The sequence below is a fragment of the Fundulus heteroclitus genome, chromosome 13, assembly GCF_011125445.2.
Source record: "Fundulus heteroclitus isolate FHET01 chromosome 13, MU-UCD_Fhet_4.1, whole genome shotgun sequence".
In the NCBI taxonomy this organism is placed as follows: Eukaryota; Metazoa; Chordata; class Actinopteri; order Cyprinodontiformes; family Fundulidae; genus Fundulus; species Fundulus heteroclitus.
The window spans coordinates 9,551,933-9,569,602 of NC_046373.1; the positions used below are offsets into that span (position 1 = coordinate 9,551,933).

Consider the following 17,670-nt stretch of genomic DNA (forward strand, 5'->3'; position numbering starts at 1 on the left):
TTGGCAGATCATCTTATTTACCTGCTCAAATCAAGGACAGATACACTCATTTTAAGAAAATATTACTTAATTTTAGTTCTGTTTTTGTGGTGCTTACAAAGATAACACAGTTCACTTCGGTCGCAATCACATATATAGTTAAATGAAACCTTATTTTACTTATTATTGAAACATGATTGCACACCTTGTAGAGTAGAAATACAGTTCTTTCCAGGGAGATCCCACTGAACATGCTAATTAGGAGCGATCACTTCTCTATTCACACCAATAATTACTCATAAACCACTTGGGAATTAGAGAAGGTAAGCAGATCTCCTCTCTTGGCAAGAGCACAACGCTCCCGCGTCAAGCAGAAGGGCTGGATGACACGGTGTTGGTATCTCTTTGTTGCTTAATTTAATTACATTTTCCCATAGCCAGCTAAATTCAGACTAACATTTCCTCTCTTGAGTAATAACGAAGAATAAAAGGGATTAGCTCCTGTCAGTTCTTTCATCGTCCTTCAGAGTTTATTTTAACTGCATAAGCGTAGGTAAAGAGCGTGAGTTTACCTCTCTGAACTTCTGGTAGAGCTTCGTGGCGTCTAACTCTGAAGGAGACAAGATGTCCTCCGTCTCGGGCAGATCAAACACCTCGATGCTCTTCTCGCCACCGCCCGCCGTTCCCGTGTCCTCGTCATCTGTGGCGTACTCCCCTGTCTGCTTTATGGGAAATGGGAAAAAAAAAATCACTTGTGTTGTTTACACACCACAAAGGGCATAAATGTGAATAGTATCCATTTTCTCTTTGTCGCTGCTTCCAAAGCTCGACTGAACTTTAGGTAAAAAGAAATCTTGTTGGAGACAAAACTCTTTGTTTTCAACCATCTGGGGAAGCCAGGTTTAGTCTAAGTCAGGGGTCAGCAAGTATAACAGGCCAGAGAGTCATATTGGACCTCCATCCTGCTGAATAAAATTGGCAAAGATATAGGGAAATTAAAGAAATAACATTCTATTTCTGTTTTTAGAAGAGAAGATGTGTTTTCAGGGGTGGCAACGGAAGGTTTTAAGGTGGTGGATAGTGGAGGGTCGCTAATAATCTATGGATAGGACACCAGAGGTGACATTTCAATCAGTGAATTGGGAATTCAAAAGTAGTTGGCTATAAAGGACATCCTGGGCATGCACGAATAAATAAATAAGTTCATTAATTAACGATAGAAAAAAAATATATAATTTGTGTAGTAGGATCTGATGAAAAACGACAAAAGGAGGTTGATAAAGGAAATAAACACAGCCCATTGTTTACTGATAGATGGATGGATGGATGGAAATATGTTGTAAATCATCTGCTCACATTAGACGTGTAAACATGACTGGATATGAATCAACATGCATTTAAAACAGCCAACGGTCCACTTAGAAAAGGATTAACTTGAATGTAAACAAAAGAAAGAACAAAGGCCCTTTATAGATATCGACCTAAATCATGAGGCCAATCCTCTTTCCAATCACTGAAATAATGACGCAGCCAGAACTAAACACGATGATCCCCAGCGTGACTGGACTGCTAGAAGGAAGGACTCGGCTATCGAATGTTCCTGCCAATAATTAAGTAAGAACACAATTCCAGCTGCAAGTCAAATCTGCCATCATCACCAAACCGCATCCGACATCGGAATAAAATCGGGGTACAGCCTCTTTTTCCTTCCCATCACTCCGTGAGGCTGTACCACAGCACGTCACAGAGACGCATTCAGTGTTCCTTCCATTAAGCTCTGGTTTAAAAAGTATTTTCTTATCGCCACACTCAGCTCTGTTTCAGCTTCACACAAAATGAGCTTGTAATGCCACTGCTGCCTGTTACGTAAGGGTCCAGCGGTGTGCCAACCTAATGAATTTTGGCACTGACCACCATGCATTAAACCTAAATGGAGCGGTTGATTCACTTTTTGGCCGACGACCAACAGAGGCTAATCTCTGAGTGAGGCTACTCTAAATCTGATGAAATCCTTACGTAGCACAGTCCTAGGTACACGGCGGGCAACATTCTTCTCCGACTTTACCTCTCCAGCACGTCTCTTTACCTGCCCTTCCCTCCGCCCACCCCCATTCACATAAGCCTGATGAGTTTACACACACACACACACCTATTCCAATGACCGATTGTTTTGTTGCCCCGGTGCCATCATGCTACGTGTACCGATGGGTGGAATGAAACACTGGACCCATGAGGCGCTGGTCAAAGCTCCATGGACACCATGAGCGCTCCCTATGATATGGACCAAGAACACGGAGAAGCAAGAAGAGTCACTGCGACCAGCTGCTTCAGGTGGAGCAAGGGTTTCTGCACTTGTTCTGACTTTGAAGATGGATCTTTGCACATTTTTAAATGTGCAGGAAAAAGTCCAATGCGGCTTTTTTAACTCCTAAAAGTGACCGTTTATTTCTATTTTGCTTTTCGATTGCACAGAGAGTCTGTAGTTTTGTTTAGGAACCAGGCAGAGCTTTATGCCTTCTCTCTAGAGCAAGGGTGTCAAACTCATTTTGGTTGAGGGGCCGCATACAGCTTAATCTGATCTCAAGAGGGCCATACGAGTAAACTCCTTGCAAGATTAAATAGAACTAATAAAAGTGGACTTGTTGTTGATTTTTATATTAAATGAATTTCACTTTTACACAATATATTATGAATAACCTCAGCGTTTTTAAGAAAAGTAAGTGCAATTTCAACACTACTTTTACTCAGCTAAACATTTATTTAAGTGCGTTATGCATAAGAACTGATCACAGTGATTGTACAATGTTGAAAAACATTTATTCACATTTTTTTGAACTTAAAAACACTGTCCTGTATGACAAAATACATCAAACAGATAAAAATAAAGAAATTATTTCAAATCAATTTTCCACATCTGAAGCTCAGTGCTACCATCTGCTGATTAAAACACAGCGCCCCTCGAGGACAATATAGGAACTGTAGATTTTCAATTAAACGAAGTACATGTTTTTTTCCAATGATTGTTTTATCATTCTCTTCCTTTATCTCCTCTTTCTTTCACCTTTTTTATTCTTCTTGTTCTTCCTTTCCTCTCCTACTTTCCCATTGTAGTGTTCATATCATTTGAGATATTCCCCGCATGAATCATAATAAAACTATTCGCATTCATAAATCAAGCGGAGCACTATGGCAAAAGCAGTACTGCTCCACTTGTGAAAGTCAAATCTGATGAACTCTTTTTGGCATTAAGACGACAATTCTTATTGCCACATTGCCAGACAGGACACTGGAAAAAAAAAAAAAAAATTTTTTTTTTTTTTTAATAATGATAATCCATTTAGCCAGCGGGCCGTAGGTTTGACACCCCTGTTCTAGAGCCAATATATTAGAAAGGGGTTTGTTATCTTCAATAATTTAGCTTAATTTTACTATACATTTATACCCTGTTGTCGTTTTGTTTCCTTTAAATGTTAGTTTTGAGAATGTATCTAAGCTAAATCACACTTTTTTATTTTAGCTCACTGCGTATTTTAAGAAAAGGTCCCACAGTGACTTTGTGTAGACCCTCATCACACCAATTTAACCTTTTTTTTTTTTTTAAACAACAAAACCTCAAACTTGGAAGGTCTTTTACAGGGAGTTTATGTGACAGACTTACACAATGCACAATGCTGCAGTGGACACACCACCTTTTGCTGCCATCACAACTGAAAGCGTGTAGGGAAATGTTCCCACCGGCGTCGCACATCTAAAAATGGATTAGTTTTGTCACAAAGTTCTGCTACCTGAGCATTAGCTCTCTGCAGCTCCTCTTGAGTTACCACAAGCCTCTTGGCTGCTGCTCTGGTTAATGCTCTCTTTGCCCCGCCTGTCATCATTTCCTAGATTTGCTTCCCATTTTAAGATGGACAGAACAGAGCTCTGTGAGATGTTTAAACCCCACAACTTTACCCCTAACCTTCCTGCTGTGTCCCTTGGTATCCATGATGCTATTTGTTCAGTCAGCTTCTCTAACAAACATCTTCATTAACTTGGTGACGTCTGAGGGTCACCTGATGGTACAGTTATGGGCTACTCGGCGTTGGTCTATCACATAAAATCCCAACATAATAAAAGGAGACTTCTCATTTTAAAGTGATGAAGAATGCTTTTGCAAGGCATTGCATAATTTCATTTCATTTTATTTACTTTTTTGGAGAGAGCTTGATGCCGAACCTTCAATAGAACCCTGGGGTTTGTTTTAAGAACTGCTTTGCACCGACATCATGAAATATTGAGCGAAGAAAACGCTTTTGAAGAGAGATACCCTGAGTGTAGAAGTGTGACTCTGCACTGCATGGCAAGCCTTCTGCTTTAAGCCACATTTTGAAGCTTTAATGACACTTGGCGGTGTTGTATTTATGTCTCGCTATAATTAGAGAAGTGCTAGAATCAGCATCAATGGCCTGGAGAGGAGATCCGTGAAGCGAAGCCGCTTCACGCGCTGCCAGTACCAGGGAACGAAAGATTTCACACTGTTTGGGTAAGACGCTACAAAAGAAACAATGGCTGAACGAGACTCGCCCTGTACAGGACTACAGCCGTTTCTCTGCGTGCGCTCTACCTTTGAACCCATCCAAGTCCTTGCAGCGCCGCGTTTCGCACAGATGCAAAGTGTCACTGTGTCTATATGGCTCAAAACCACAGATAATGTAAAGTTGCAAGGCCAGGAGCTCAGTGTCTGGTGGATTAAAAATGTGTTGTGACTAAGCATCATAACCAAAGCTGGAAATGCTGAGTGAAGCAGCTCTCAGAGCATCGTCTTAGCCCGCATGGCTGCGAGAGAGAGAGAGAGTGTTTTTCTATGCTAGCATCAAAAGCCTACCGTCAGTCAGCTTTATGGAGTTAATAAGCTGATACTTCAAGTCATCTGTCATAAGAAAGCAGCTGATTAGCATGAAGTGACAGCCAGACACCTCGTTTTCCATTAACACTGCCACTTGAGTAAAATCCTGGGAGCACGTGAGCTTAAAATAAATAGCCTTTCGGGATGCAAGCTGCCCTCATCCTAACATTTACAGTATTCATCCTGGGGGGGGGGGAAGGACGTGCGTGATTACCTCGTCGTCATCAGCGTCATATTGGGCGTACTGCTGCTCCAGGAGTTCCCTCTGCCTCCTCTCCTGCTCCAGGGTCTGCTGGATGAGCGTGGCCACCTCACTCTGCTGACCGGGGCGCTCTCGGCCAATCACAAAGCTGCAGGGACAAGCCACGTTCACATCAAAGACAGTTCTGACAGCGCAGAAATGGGAGGCCGGCACCACGGCGCTACACACTGACAACCCGAACGCAGGCACCTTTATTCAAGAAACAAAATGTTTAAGCAATAGGTTTAGGAGCCTAGGAACACAAAGATGCGTATAAGAATCCATGATGCAACAGAAAGCGGCGGGATTTGATACTTAGTAACATTTAGGGTTAGGCGCTAACCCTAAATGGCTTAGCACCTAAATACATCACAGACTTGTTATCAGTGTATCAACCCTCCAGACCACTAAGGTCTTCTGGCTCCAGCCTGCTCTGCATACCTAGAACCAGAACTAAACAAGGAGAATCAGCATTTAGTTCCTATGCTCCACTTATCTGGAACAAACTTCCAGAAGACTATAAAGCTGCGGAAAGCCTGAGTTCCTTTAAATCAAGATTAAAAACACATTTGTTTAGGATTGCCTTCAACTGTTCTAGTTAACTGAATCCCCACTTTTTTGTTCTAATTTCTATCTACATTTTATTCCTACTTGCTTTTATTCTGTTTTAATTTGCTATATTTTAATCATGTAAAGCACTTTGCATTGTCCCTGTACTGAATTGTGCTATATAAATAAATTTGCCTTGCCTTGCCTTGCCTAGTAGAATATAGTCTGACATCTGGGGTGTTACTGCATGGGGTTTGCACGAGTTCTCTTAGAATATAATTAAAAACAAGCAACAAAAATGAGGAAAAAACTTTTTTTTTTAACAAACTGATCAGTTGCCATATACCTCATGTGACGCCACAACAGGAGAGTGTGGCCGCTTGCTTTTGGAAGGGTAGATTTATCTCGATTATGTTGGGATTTAGATAAAAAAACAAGTAGAAAACGTGATCTTGACATGTGGTTATACAGGCGGTAAACGTTATCTAAACCCTGCTGGATTAAATTCACAGACAAAAATCTGACCGTTAGCTTTAAGTTACAGTGAAACACCGGAGACGCATGCAACAATTTCCTAAACTGTTCGCCGTGAATATCTGAGGAGACATCCATGTTGAGCGCCAGAGTAATGGATCATGTGGCCTTTTTGCACAGGGAGGCAATAACAGTAGTCGATGAGAGAGAGAGAGAGACAGAGAGAGAGAGAGAGAGAGACAGAGAGTCCACAGCCACATAGCAATGACAGCGATATTTGCTGACGTATCAGGGCAGGGCTAGGAGACTGGATATGCATAATAATGTGCAAAAGGCAGTCAGCACAGCAGGGCAGCCAGCTATTAGCCCGGCAGGGAATAAAACCCAGACTGTACCTCTCTGGGGAAACAGAAAATATCACCCCGAATGTTCAGTGGAGGAAAAAGATGAAGCTACATTTTTGGATGTAGCTTCAAAATTCTAAGACTACGGCGCACCTCGGCTCCTTTTTTGATTCACTGCATTGTTTCAGCAAATCAAAGGAAAATCTCTTTTTTTTTCCCCCTCTCTCTTTACAGCATAACATAATAGGCCAGTAATTCAAGTAAATCTTAAAGCCAGCAGGGTCCAAGTATCTGTGTGCGTGTGAATCTGGTCCAATCTGTGACTGTGAGAGAGAGAGAGAGAGAGAGGGGGGGGGGGGGGGGGATTCAAGATAGGGCCCAATCAAGCGAACTCATTTCCCCTGGGCTCGTTCAGATATTTCTAAGGGCCAGGAGGAAAGGGCTTGCACTCAAGCAGAGAGGCACACTTGATCTACATGTAAAGGAACAACTGAAGGGCAGGGGACTGAGGAGAAAGGAGAGGAGGAGGAAAAAAACAATCTACAGCGTGACAGAACGGGCTCTGGAATAGTAAGGTCCTTTACTACGGCGGGCCTATGGACAGCGGGGGGACACACATCTGAGGAGTAGATGACCTGGAAACAGCCCATCTCCACATGCGAGGGGGGGTTCGTCTTGGTTCATGGCTGCCTCCCACTGCTCCGGGAGAGCCACACAGGGCGCTGGATCGGCTGGACCGCACAAACTGTCAGATGTGATTTATCTTTGCACTCCACTTAATACGAGGATCGCCCTGATACGCACAGCAACATTGAATTTTCCATCCTCGTATAACTTGACATGTATGTCTACGGCGGGAGGGAGTCTGTTTAAAATCAGCACCAATATCGGTGTGCTGAGCTCGCGAAACTACGGTCATATACAGTCAGTATATATTATTTATAGGTAAAACACATTATGTAGATTATTTACACACACGGGCATTTATTCCTGTTAGTTATGGGGATTTTCGGCTCACAGCTAATGAAGATGTGACATTCAAGGTTAGAATATTACACAAAACCAATTTGAAAAAAAATATTTAACATGGATATGTGGGATTAATGAATAGTATGTTTAATACTTGCTTCGAGGTTGCTGTAGGACAGAAAGTTGTGCAGAATGCATCTGAAACAGCGGTCGTCAAACTGGATGATGTTCAAAGCAAAATGCTGAGTTAATGAAGCCGGGAGAACAACAGGTTAATGAACTATCACCAGCCACATAATCAGCTATTTTAAAACACAGCCCAGAACATTAGCAGGAGCAAGGGATGAGTTCATTGAATACTAGTATAGGTCTGTGTGTCAAGTCACGTCTTTAAAAAACTAAAGGTTGTCCTGCAGAAACTCCTTTTCAGAATCAATATCTGTTTCTGTAAAGCAGGGGTGACCAAACTATTTGGAATGATGAAGTCAAAAGTACCCGAGCGCCAAAAAATTAAGAATGAAAAAAGTGCAAAAAATTATGCTGTAAGCTTTATTTTTTAATTTTTTTTTTCTGGCTTTACGAAATATGATCGTTTTAATGAAACTAATTTGTCAGATTTTCAGTAGGAAGGGACGTGTAAATCGTTGTAGATGAAAAAGTTAAAAAAAAAGGGTTTGTTCATTTGCCTTATCAAAAGATGGTCGTCCAGTTTGCAAAATAGTTTGAAACCAGAAACAACTTACTTTTATGTTCTAGCAACACAAGAACAGGATTTAGGCCAGTATTTCTTTAAAAACACTATATATTTGTATTATAAATATATGTTTATCCAATTTTAATACATTTTAATAAATTAATTCAAATTTGATTTGATTCATTAAAGTCTGCAGTTGAGAAAAAAGATGTGGTCGTATTTACTATGAAAGAGAATGCAAAAAGTGTGATTATTAAAAGATGAACGCTTTGTGTTGTACCTAACATTTTCAGTTGTAAGAATTTAAACTGTCTGTAATCATTTTTGCTCTAATTAAAACTAAAAAAGCTGAAATTTCATCAGCCACCAGTCCTGGTGGGCCAAATTGTGGCCCGCACAAAATCGCTGCAGGGGCCACAAATGGCCCCAGGGCCGCACTTTGGACACGCTGGCTGTGAAGGAAAACAGAAAACACAGTGGCCACTACCTCTTAGGTGTATAAGCCGGTGTAAAGCGGATCGAATGTCGTGTCTTTCTCACTGAACTTCAATGCTACTGAGTTTTTTCCCCCCCAATAATTTTTAATTATTGGGGTGTCGGTGTCTGCATATGTGTGCACTTCAGTGACTTGGATCGCTGTCAGAGACAGGAAATCCTGTTCCGGAAATCTGTACTATTTATGTAGAGGTACACTGTTGTAAAAAAGTACAGCAGTGTGCGAGCAACTGATTCCTCCGCCGTGGTTACAGTCATTAAGAAACATGACGCTCAGTAAAGGAAATACATTAAAATTACCTGTACAGTTTGAAAAACTTGAATACGGCAACTGAAATTGTTACAGAATAAAAAAAATGGTTTTAGAACATTTTCTGGTCTTCCCATAAAGCTTCATCGTGGCGGAGGGCCCAAAGCACTTTCATCGTTTGAGCGCACGCAAGGAACTGCGGGTTTCTCTGTCTGTTTTATATTGCCATGGGTGGATGAACTTTTTCATGTTTTGTTCCATTAAAAAATTTGTTTATTTGTAATCTATCTACATAAAGCAGCAAATATTTGTAAAGTGGAGAGACAATCATACTTTGGCGACATTTTCACAGTTAGAAATCTGAAATGTTTGGGGTGTAACTTTATACTCAGCTCTCTGAGTCAGACAGCTGATGCACCTTTGGTTTGTCCGGGACGAGCTCAGTCAGACTGGAGGAAGAACATCTGGAACAGCAACTTTTAAGTTTTGCCACAGGTTCTCAATTGGATTCAAGTCTGGACTTTGACTAGGCCATTTCAGCAAGCGGATAAATTTTGATCCTTTCCACTGTCATTGCCGGTCTGGCTGTGTATTTGCTGTTGTTCTGCTGGAAGGGGAGCCTCCATCCCAGCCTCCAGCCTTTCTACCAGGTGTTCTTCCAGGATTGTCTGGTATTCAGCGCCGTCCATTTTTTCATCAACTCTGACCGGCTTCCAGGTCCTTGCCGAGGAAAAGCGGCCCCCAAATAAACCCTGGCGCTTACAACTTAACGGGTTTAAATACAGACCAAAAACCCTTTAGAAACTCCTTCAAATAAACTGCCCAAAATACATTAAAATGTGTACATAATTTTGTTTGTTTTTTCAAACGATTTCTAAGATGACAACTTGGCAAAAAGTAGTTCTTACCAAGCTGACAAGGAGGCCATGAGGTCCTGGGATAAAACTTGAGCGATACCAACGAGTTAATCACTCACCTATATTAAACACTTGAGTTATTAGTATTAAACATTAAATACATAAATCTGGGGGGGAAATCCTCCAACGTATTTGTGAGAAATCAAGGCTCCGATAATTGGGATGAAAATGGATTCAACAACTAGGGCAACTTTTTTTCCCCACTGCACATGGCTGTGCATTTTATTACGAGTAGTTTCTGTTAGAAATGCCATCTGGTTCGTGTTAAATTATGTTTTGGTTATCGCTAAAGAAGCAAGGAGAGCGTCTGACTAAAACCTGGACGATTTGCTGCTGAAAGTCAGGGTTAAATATAGCGAAAAACGGCAAATCTAGGACATTTGGCCATGAAACCTCTGGTGATCAGACAGAGCGAGGGAAGGATTTACCGAGGAGGAGGAGGAGGAGGAGGAGGAGGAGGGAGTGAGATGTGTTGGAGGAAGATTGAACATTGAGTGAGGAGGCGGCAGCAAGAGTCAGAACTGGTCAGAAATAACACAGAGGAGGGAGAAGCAAAAATATCACCAGCTATAACTTGTCAATGTAACATTCATATTTTGGTTACTAGATAATGGAGAAAATACTGAGTATGGCACGTAGTTTGCATGCTTTTCAGTTCTGCTCTTATTAATCCGTTTATCCCTGCAGCCGGGATAGATGGGCAGATGACAGACGTAAACTTTCCCAAGGCCGCCTCGCCGACGCAGACGCGTCCTGCTGTGTGGAAAAGCTCCACTGTCAATATTAGTTGGGCAAACAGCATCTGCCGGGGCAGCGGCGGACGTGCCTTCAGGTTTCCCCTCGACGCGGCGCTTCTACAACGCATGCAACGTTTTACATCTCAGCCCTGTCAGAATATCTACGTGGGCAAAAAAAATTTGCTGCAACCATTCGGTTTAATTGAGAACATTTTTAGTGTGCATGACAAGAAACAAAAAAAAAACAACTACACTTTCTCAACTCTGACGCACAATAACAACTTTTCTTTGGATGTTTGGGTCAGAAGAAGGGTGCATAGAAATGAGAGGAGAGGAGGTTAGAAACCAGCGTGAATGTTCAAAAGAGGCACTGAGCAAACCAAAGAAGAAGAAAAGACCAGAATCAGTTGGAGGCTGGCATGGCAGGCCGTTGCCAAGGACAGCTTGAGCCTTTCAAATCCAAGCCTTCCTGCCATGCTTTGAGTGTTAGTTTGTGTGCGTGTGTGTTTTGTGCGTGTGTGTGTGTGTGTGTGTGCGTTTTCACAGCGAGTATGGCGACTTGAGGGGCGGCTTTGTGATTTTTGCACCATGACAGCAGGACTAAAGGAATTCAGAGCTGCAACGTTCAGACGCATGCTGATCATGGGGGATTTTAAAACATTTAAACCTAAATGTGTCTTGCTGCGTTTAAAAAAAAATGTAAAAATTAAAAATAACTGTCTAAAGTGTAACCCCTTGTGAGAAAAGCAGCTTGCATTTTTGTTTTGTTTTCTTAAACATGGGTCACAGATATGTAATTAAATTTAAGGCCAGCTTTTTGCCTTACGTTGTTGCACGTAACATTTTGCTGCAATAAAAAAAAAACATGATTTACTTTTCAAAGTTTCAGTTTGCAGTTTTTGGGATTGCAGGCAATAGATTTGCCGGATTTCCTTACGCCTCTGAATGAAAAGCTAAAATAGCTGTGGTGGATTCTGGAGGAAGCAGCAGCCCATGCAATAATGAGTAAAGGTTTTAATGCATGCACTTAATGAGCAAAAGCATATAAAATATAAATGCATTTAGAGAACCGTGGTGCTGCACGGTGAATAAAACAAGCTAAAAACAAGAAAAACATACTTAGTCACACATGGAAACCTGTTGTAGAGAAGACTAAATTAGTCTGTTCTGCAAAGTAACTCTATATAAAAGTAAATTTGCCCTTTAATGTTTGCCAAGGTAACAATTTCAAATGTGGGTCTTTCTAAGGTTCATGTATTGTTGCTTGTAATGCACTTTGCAGGCTGAAGTCATAACTCACTTTTGCAATTTTATTTAACCTTAAGACTAAAAAAAAAATGAAAAAGCTGTTTTAGTTACACATTTAACATGCTTTTTTGTGTGTGTTTTTTGTGTTGTTTTTTTTTTTCAGGTTATTGTCCCAATTCCCAGGCAGTAAAACTTTTATAGCGCTTTCTTAAAAAGTTTTAACGGCTGGCGATCTAAAACTATTTCCTTTAATCCAGATATAATAAAAGTTAAACATACAGATGCTAATATATACACATTTGATATATATACTACTGTTTGGTTAAATTTGATTTTTACGACCAACAACCGGCTTCTGACATAATTCAAGCAAGATATTTGACCACTTTTTGGAGAAGAATCAGTTCTTTCTTGCCGTTGACCCAACCTTTGAGCATGGTCCACTGATTAATCTGGTCGATGCAACTCCAGAAATTTAATGTAATCTATTCCAAAACCAGTTTGGATGTGGGTTTGAAATCATTGCCCAGTTGTGTTAAGTGTTTCAGCCATCGGAACCACACTTGGACATTCAGATTATGTTAGGATGCTCAGAAAAAACCTCCAAACAGCCCCAGCGTCAGCTCGTCATAAAACGATCTGCTGGAACACCAACATCATTGTTCTCAGTGGAGCCAGTAAACACGGAGAAGCAGCATTTAGTTCCTATGCTCCACTTATCTGGAACAAATTTCCAGAAAACTGTAAAAGTGTGGAGAGCCTGAGTTCTTTTAAATCAAGATTAAAAACACATTTGTTTAAAATTGCCTTTGACTGTTCTAGTTAAACTGTTCTACTGTTTTTAATGTTCTTCTTTGTTTCTACATTCTATCCCTACTTGCTTTTATTCTATTTTCTATCTACATTTTATTCCTACTTGCTTTTATTTTGCTATATTTTAATCATGTAAAGAATTTGCATTGTCTTTGTACTGAATTGTGCTACATAAATAAATTTGACTTGCCTTTGCCTTGCCTTCATGGTTTTAGCCAGTGGTTGCTGGGTTTTTGCATTTTTTTACTATGTTCTTCTTGTGCCTATGTCCTTAATATTCTTCTTGCCCTCTTCCGCTTTAATCTTTGGCATCACTTTGTACATACAGTAATACCTTAACAGCAAGAAAAATAAATCTTCAAGGGTTGAGCACCAAGGGGGGCTTTATTCCTGTAAATCCTCCCTTGACGATGGTAAAGCAAATATGCTTGGCACCACTATGGAAGCCATGAAGCTGGACATGACACGGAGATCCAAAGCTAGATGGTGGAAGCTTTCGAAATCAACATATTTATTTTGAAATTATGAAGCAGGCAGGCCATAAAACTTTGGGAAATCTCTGACCTCAACCGACTTGAACATTTCTGGAGTATGCTAGAAAGCTGGGTCTTTGCCAGGAAACCAATTTGTTTAATGAGTACTAGCAGAAAGAGTGATCGGCTATCCAGCCAGAAATATTCCAGGAACCTAACTCTCTCGAGATGAAACGTGTCTGGTCTCTCTTATATGACATTTATCCAAATATCAGTAAGGGTGGATGAGTTTTAATGAACCTGTGAGGATGCCTTTAACTATTTGGATGAGAGAAAACCCATGATAGATTTAAATCTTGGCACCTTATAGTTTGTTAAATGAGCTACATCTTGGTTCCTTGAATAGCCTACACTTATATTTGGGGGACGGTGAAGATCTTACTCTATTCAGTGTGTATGTTGCATTCTTTTTTTCAGAATGTTTAAATGTCAAATAGTTGATGATGAAGTGAAATGAAGCACGGCCATGTTGAATGCGTTTTGGAGAACAAGTGCAGCTCTTGGGGTTAAAGGAGCTATAAGTAAGATATTTACTGTAAAATTAACCTAATTCATTCTCAATTGTCACCTGGGATGGAAATAACATTCCCTATAAACAATCGGTCCTCTCCATCAACAGTGTATTAGTCACGTTTTTCCTCTTTTCAAACGTAGAGGTACGGTCCAGAACTACTTCGGTTCAGAGTGTAGCCTGTGTTTACTTCCTGGTTCCTCAGCCAATCATATGAGAGTTCCCAAAACAGAGCTGCATTTGGTATTTTATCTGGGCAAAAGAGCAGCAGCCTGCTAACATGGAAGTCAGTAAGAGAAGTGGACCAGATTTAGAACAGAATGCAACATCATGTAACCTGTCTTGTGTATCTAAGTAAAAATCCACAACAGCAACACACCGATTAAAAACGGCATGTTAGATTGTTGTAATTGACAAGTTGTTGTACCAATTTGAGCCACAAGTTGTCAGTATTACTTATAGCTCCTCTAAGCTTTGTAAAAAGTCCAACAGAGTCCTCTTTCGGTACTTTGAGGTCTTCTCCGCCGTTTCTATTTTTATGTAAGATTTATTTTTTTTCAAACTAAACATGAATTTAAAGCAAGCAAATTTAACCCGCTGTGGGAATCTCTTACCGAACCACTCCGGACGTGTTCCTCAGGACTGAAGCAGCAAAGCTCTGCGTCACACCCACCAGACTCGTCCCATCCACTTCCACAATCTGGTCGTTCACCTTGATCCTGACGGACACAGGCAGACGCGTCAGTCAGCGCTTGAATACGATGAAACGAGCTTGAAAGAAAATCAATTCATCACATTTTCTCTCATAATAGTCACGTTTGATAAATTATCGTCACTCATGTTTGAATGACTTTCGCAAGTGCGACAGAGCTGTGCTTTACTTGTTCTGGCAAATTTTCACTATGGAGGTTTCTAACTGCTGCCTAAGGACGCAGAAAAAATTAGGCTTGAAAAAACAAGCAATAAGGGCTAACAAGGACGCAGAGGCCAGATAGGCTTTTGCCTGGGGCTACAGCCCATCTGGGATTTCTGCACTGACCCGAAAACTACAAAAGATTACAGAACTTCTCGATCTGAAACTGAACTATAGGTGAACAGATATATATTCGGTGCTGGAGAAGCAAGAAAACCACTTTTGATGCACATTCTTGACAACCATTTAGTTCAAATTAAAAGCATTTAAATAGTTACATATTATTCTAAATCTTCTGTGTCTTAAAGGTGTAGCACTTTTTTTTCCTTCTGTAACAAACCACTTTAAATCATAGTGAATGGGTCCTTACAGTCAGAATCAGTCAGTTTTATTTGCCAGGTAGAAGATAAGATAAGAAATGTCTTTATTGTCTCACAATGGGGAAATTCAGGTGTGAAAGCGGCAAAAAAAACAAACAGTTACACATTAAATCAGTGATGAAAAAATAGCAAATCTAAGTCACTTCTAGAGCAACAGGGGATGACCTTATCAGAATAAAATAAAAGTAAAAAATAAAATTTAACCAGAGCAAGTTATTCTTGATTTTATTTTATTTTTTTCCATCCATCTACACAAAGGTCCAAGAAATGGAGTCAAGCGGCCACTTTACCGACACAAATTTAACACTATAACGCACATTTTAACCAATTATAGTGCCTACTCTTATGGAAAGCATTAAAGTGATCATAAAGGCATAGAGCATGTATTCTAGAGTGACCAAAAACAATGCAGAACACACTAAATTGTCCTTTCAAACGAAAGTCTTTTAAAAATGTTCTAAGCAGCTACCAAAACACAACAAACTCCATTCAGGTTTTTGCTGCCAATGACAGGATAAACACAAAGACATTTTTTTTTGGCATATGTCAACTTGCTGTAACCAGCGGGCTTCCGTTGCCTCTCCAAGTCCGGCACTTCCACAGAGCATCCAGCAGCTAATGAGAAGGATTCACTGTGACTGCCACCGCTACGGTGTCCAGCTGAGCCGTGTCATGTGGACGTATCCAGGCCGACCTGCCTGGGAGAAGCTCAGACAAATCTTGACCTTCATGCTCCGATGACGAAAACGAAAAATCTTCACGTATAGCTTCATGCAGCTGAGGCTGTTTCTCTTTGAGCTGCTGACTAAATGCAGCAGTAAAACAGGACTATAAAGAAAAGTGTCAGTTAATGCTAATTCAATTCAAACCTACTTTATTAATCCCAAAGGGACATTAAATGCTGGTGTAAGTCATGTGGGAGTTGCTGTAGATGCTGATGGCTGCAGGCGGGGAGGAGATCTCCTGTAGCGCTCTGTCTTACAGCGGATCTGGAGAAGCCTCTGACTGAAGACTGAAGTAAGCTTGCTAGTGCGTCCTTCATTAGGGCTCAAACCAGCTACTAGCAAGGAAGGAACCCGGATTGGGGAAACTGGATTATGAGCCCTCCTTTTTGTGCAGAGGCTAAAATGATGTGCTCAAATTAGGGCTGCACAATTAATTGCATTTGCAATATAATTGCAATTTTAAAAAACGCAATTTCCAAATCGCAGAGGTCGGCAATTTTTGGCTATGTAACAATTAGTGAATTAGACGCGTCCTTTAGGTGTCAGTAAAGTGTTTAAAGTGGGTTTGCCTCCACATAGAAGGGAAGACAGTTGCAGCAGTGAGATCATCTAATTTTATTTGTTTTAGAGTTTATATAATCATACTGTTTTACCAGAAACTTTCAGGAATCTCACCATTGCATTAAATACTCGTCAATAAGTTTAATACATAGACTTGCTTGTTGGTTGGACTTTATGTTCAACAAGGATTGATGTCCAAATCAATTAAAAGCTGTTCTCTTGAATAATATTCTGATTAATAAAAAACATTAAAAGTTCTTGTTTTAAATAGTCCCTGTTTACAAACATCTTTATTTAGAGGCCATTTTTGTTGCTTGTGGTTAATGCAGAGAAAAGTCAAAATTAAATCGTAATTTTGGTTGAACTATATTGTAGGCAGAACGCAATCATTTCTGCTCCGAGTTTAGATGCTTTGGGTCTTTTCGCACCTAATCTGCACAGCGATGAAACAGACTGATTTGTTGTTTGTATATGTTTAATAAGACATGATAAATTAAACTTAAAAAAAATTAAGATAAAAAAATCGCAATTAGATTTTTTTCCCCAAATCGTTCAGCCCTAGCTCAAATGATTACCGTCCTTTCTGGTATATTGTGAAAATGAATATTAATCAAGAGGCGTTTCAAAACTATTTTGAGATTGTCTGAACTGAGACACGATGCCGACTATGAAAGACAAACTGTGACGTCAGCATACATCATATAATGAAACCAAACAACCAATGAGCTCAGAATCAAAATGGACATTATAATGCACAAAACACAACTTAGATTAGACTTTCCCCCAACAAGAATTGTAAAAATTTCTTGTTTTCAGGCTCCTTCGAGATGACCTCGCCGGACCACGGCTCTAATCCAAATAACCTTTCATTCCATGCAGATGTTTGTGTTTAAATGTGTCCTTTGCTCTGCAGTCTGTAAATTAGTTTATATTTGTTAGTCTTTCTTGTGGGTTTGATTCCATCGTCCTCAACGGGCAAGGCACTTCATCCCAATCTGCGTATTGCTATGTCAATTGGCGTGCGTTTGTCAGTGTGACTGGAATAATGTGGCTCTAGAATGAAGCGCTTTGAGTGGATAATATGAATAGAGAAGCGCTCTATGATTTTTCTCTGTTTACCCTTTAACTTTAATTATATAAAGCAAGACATTTGCAGATTAGAGGCATACAATGTGTTTCAATATCATACTTTTCCTGTAGTGCTGTTAAAATGATATATCCACAAAATGAACAGAAGAAAAATAATAGGAATATCAAATCCTTTTTATGCTGTAATATAAAAAAAAAATAACAGATGGAATATAATGAACAAGACAATTTAAACGCTTAAAAAGTGAAATTACTTGTCACGAAAACAGGAACTGATTGCGATCATGTGTTTTACATTATTTACTTTTCAAATTCAGTATGAATATACTATTACAAATGGAAGCGTGACCAATTATATGGACT

General features: G+C 40.1%; 1 protein-coding gene across 5 annotated transcripts in view; it reads right to left on the reverse strand.

The window, feature by feature from the left end:
- The window catches only part of ppp1r9a (protein phosphatase 1, regulatory subunit 9A), a 65,280-nt gene that overhangs the window by 18,486 nt on the left and 29,124 nt on the right, over positions 1–17,670 (reverse strand). For 3 of the 5 annotated variants that reach the window (XM_036145023.1, XM_036145025.1, XM_012851703.3), the window contains exons 5-7: positions 14,254–14,358; positions 5,079–5,214; positions 552–701 (exon numbers count right to left, since the gene is read on the reverse strand). In XM_036145023.1, coding sequence (XP_036000916.1) covers positions 552–701; positions 5,079–5,214; positions 14,254–14,358 — 391 coding nt within the window. The remainder of the gene's footprint in view (positions 1–551; positions 702–5,078; positions 5,215–14,253; positions 14,359–17,670) is intronic. The other 2 variants (XM_036145026.1, XM_036145024.1) reach the window with 1 other exon arrangement.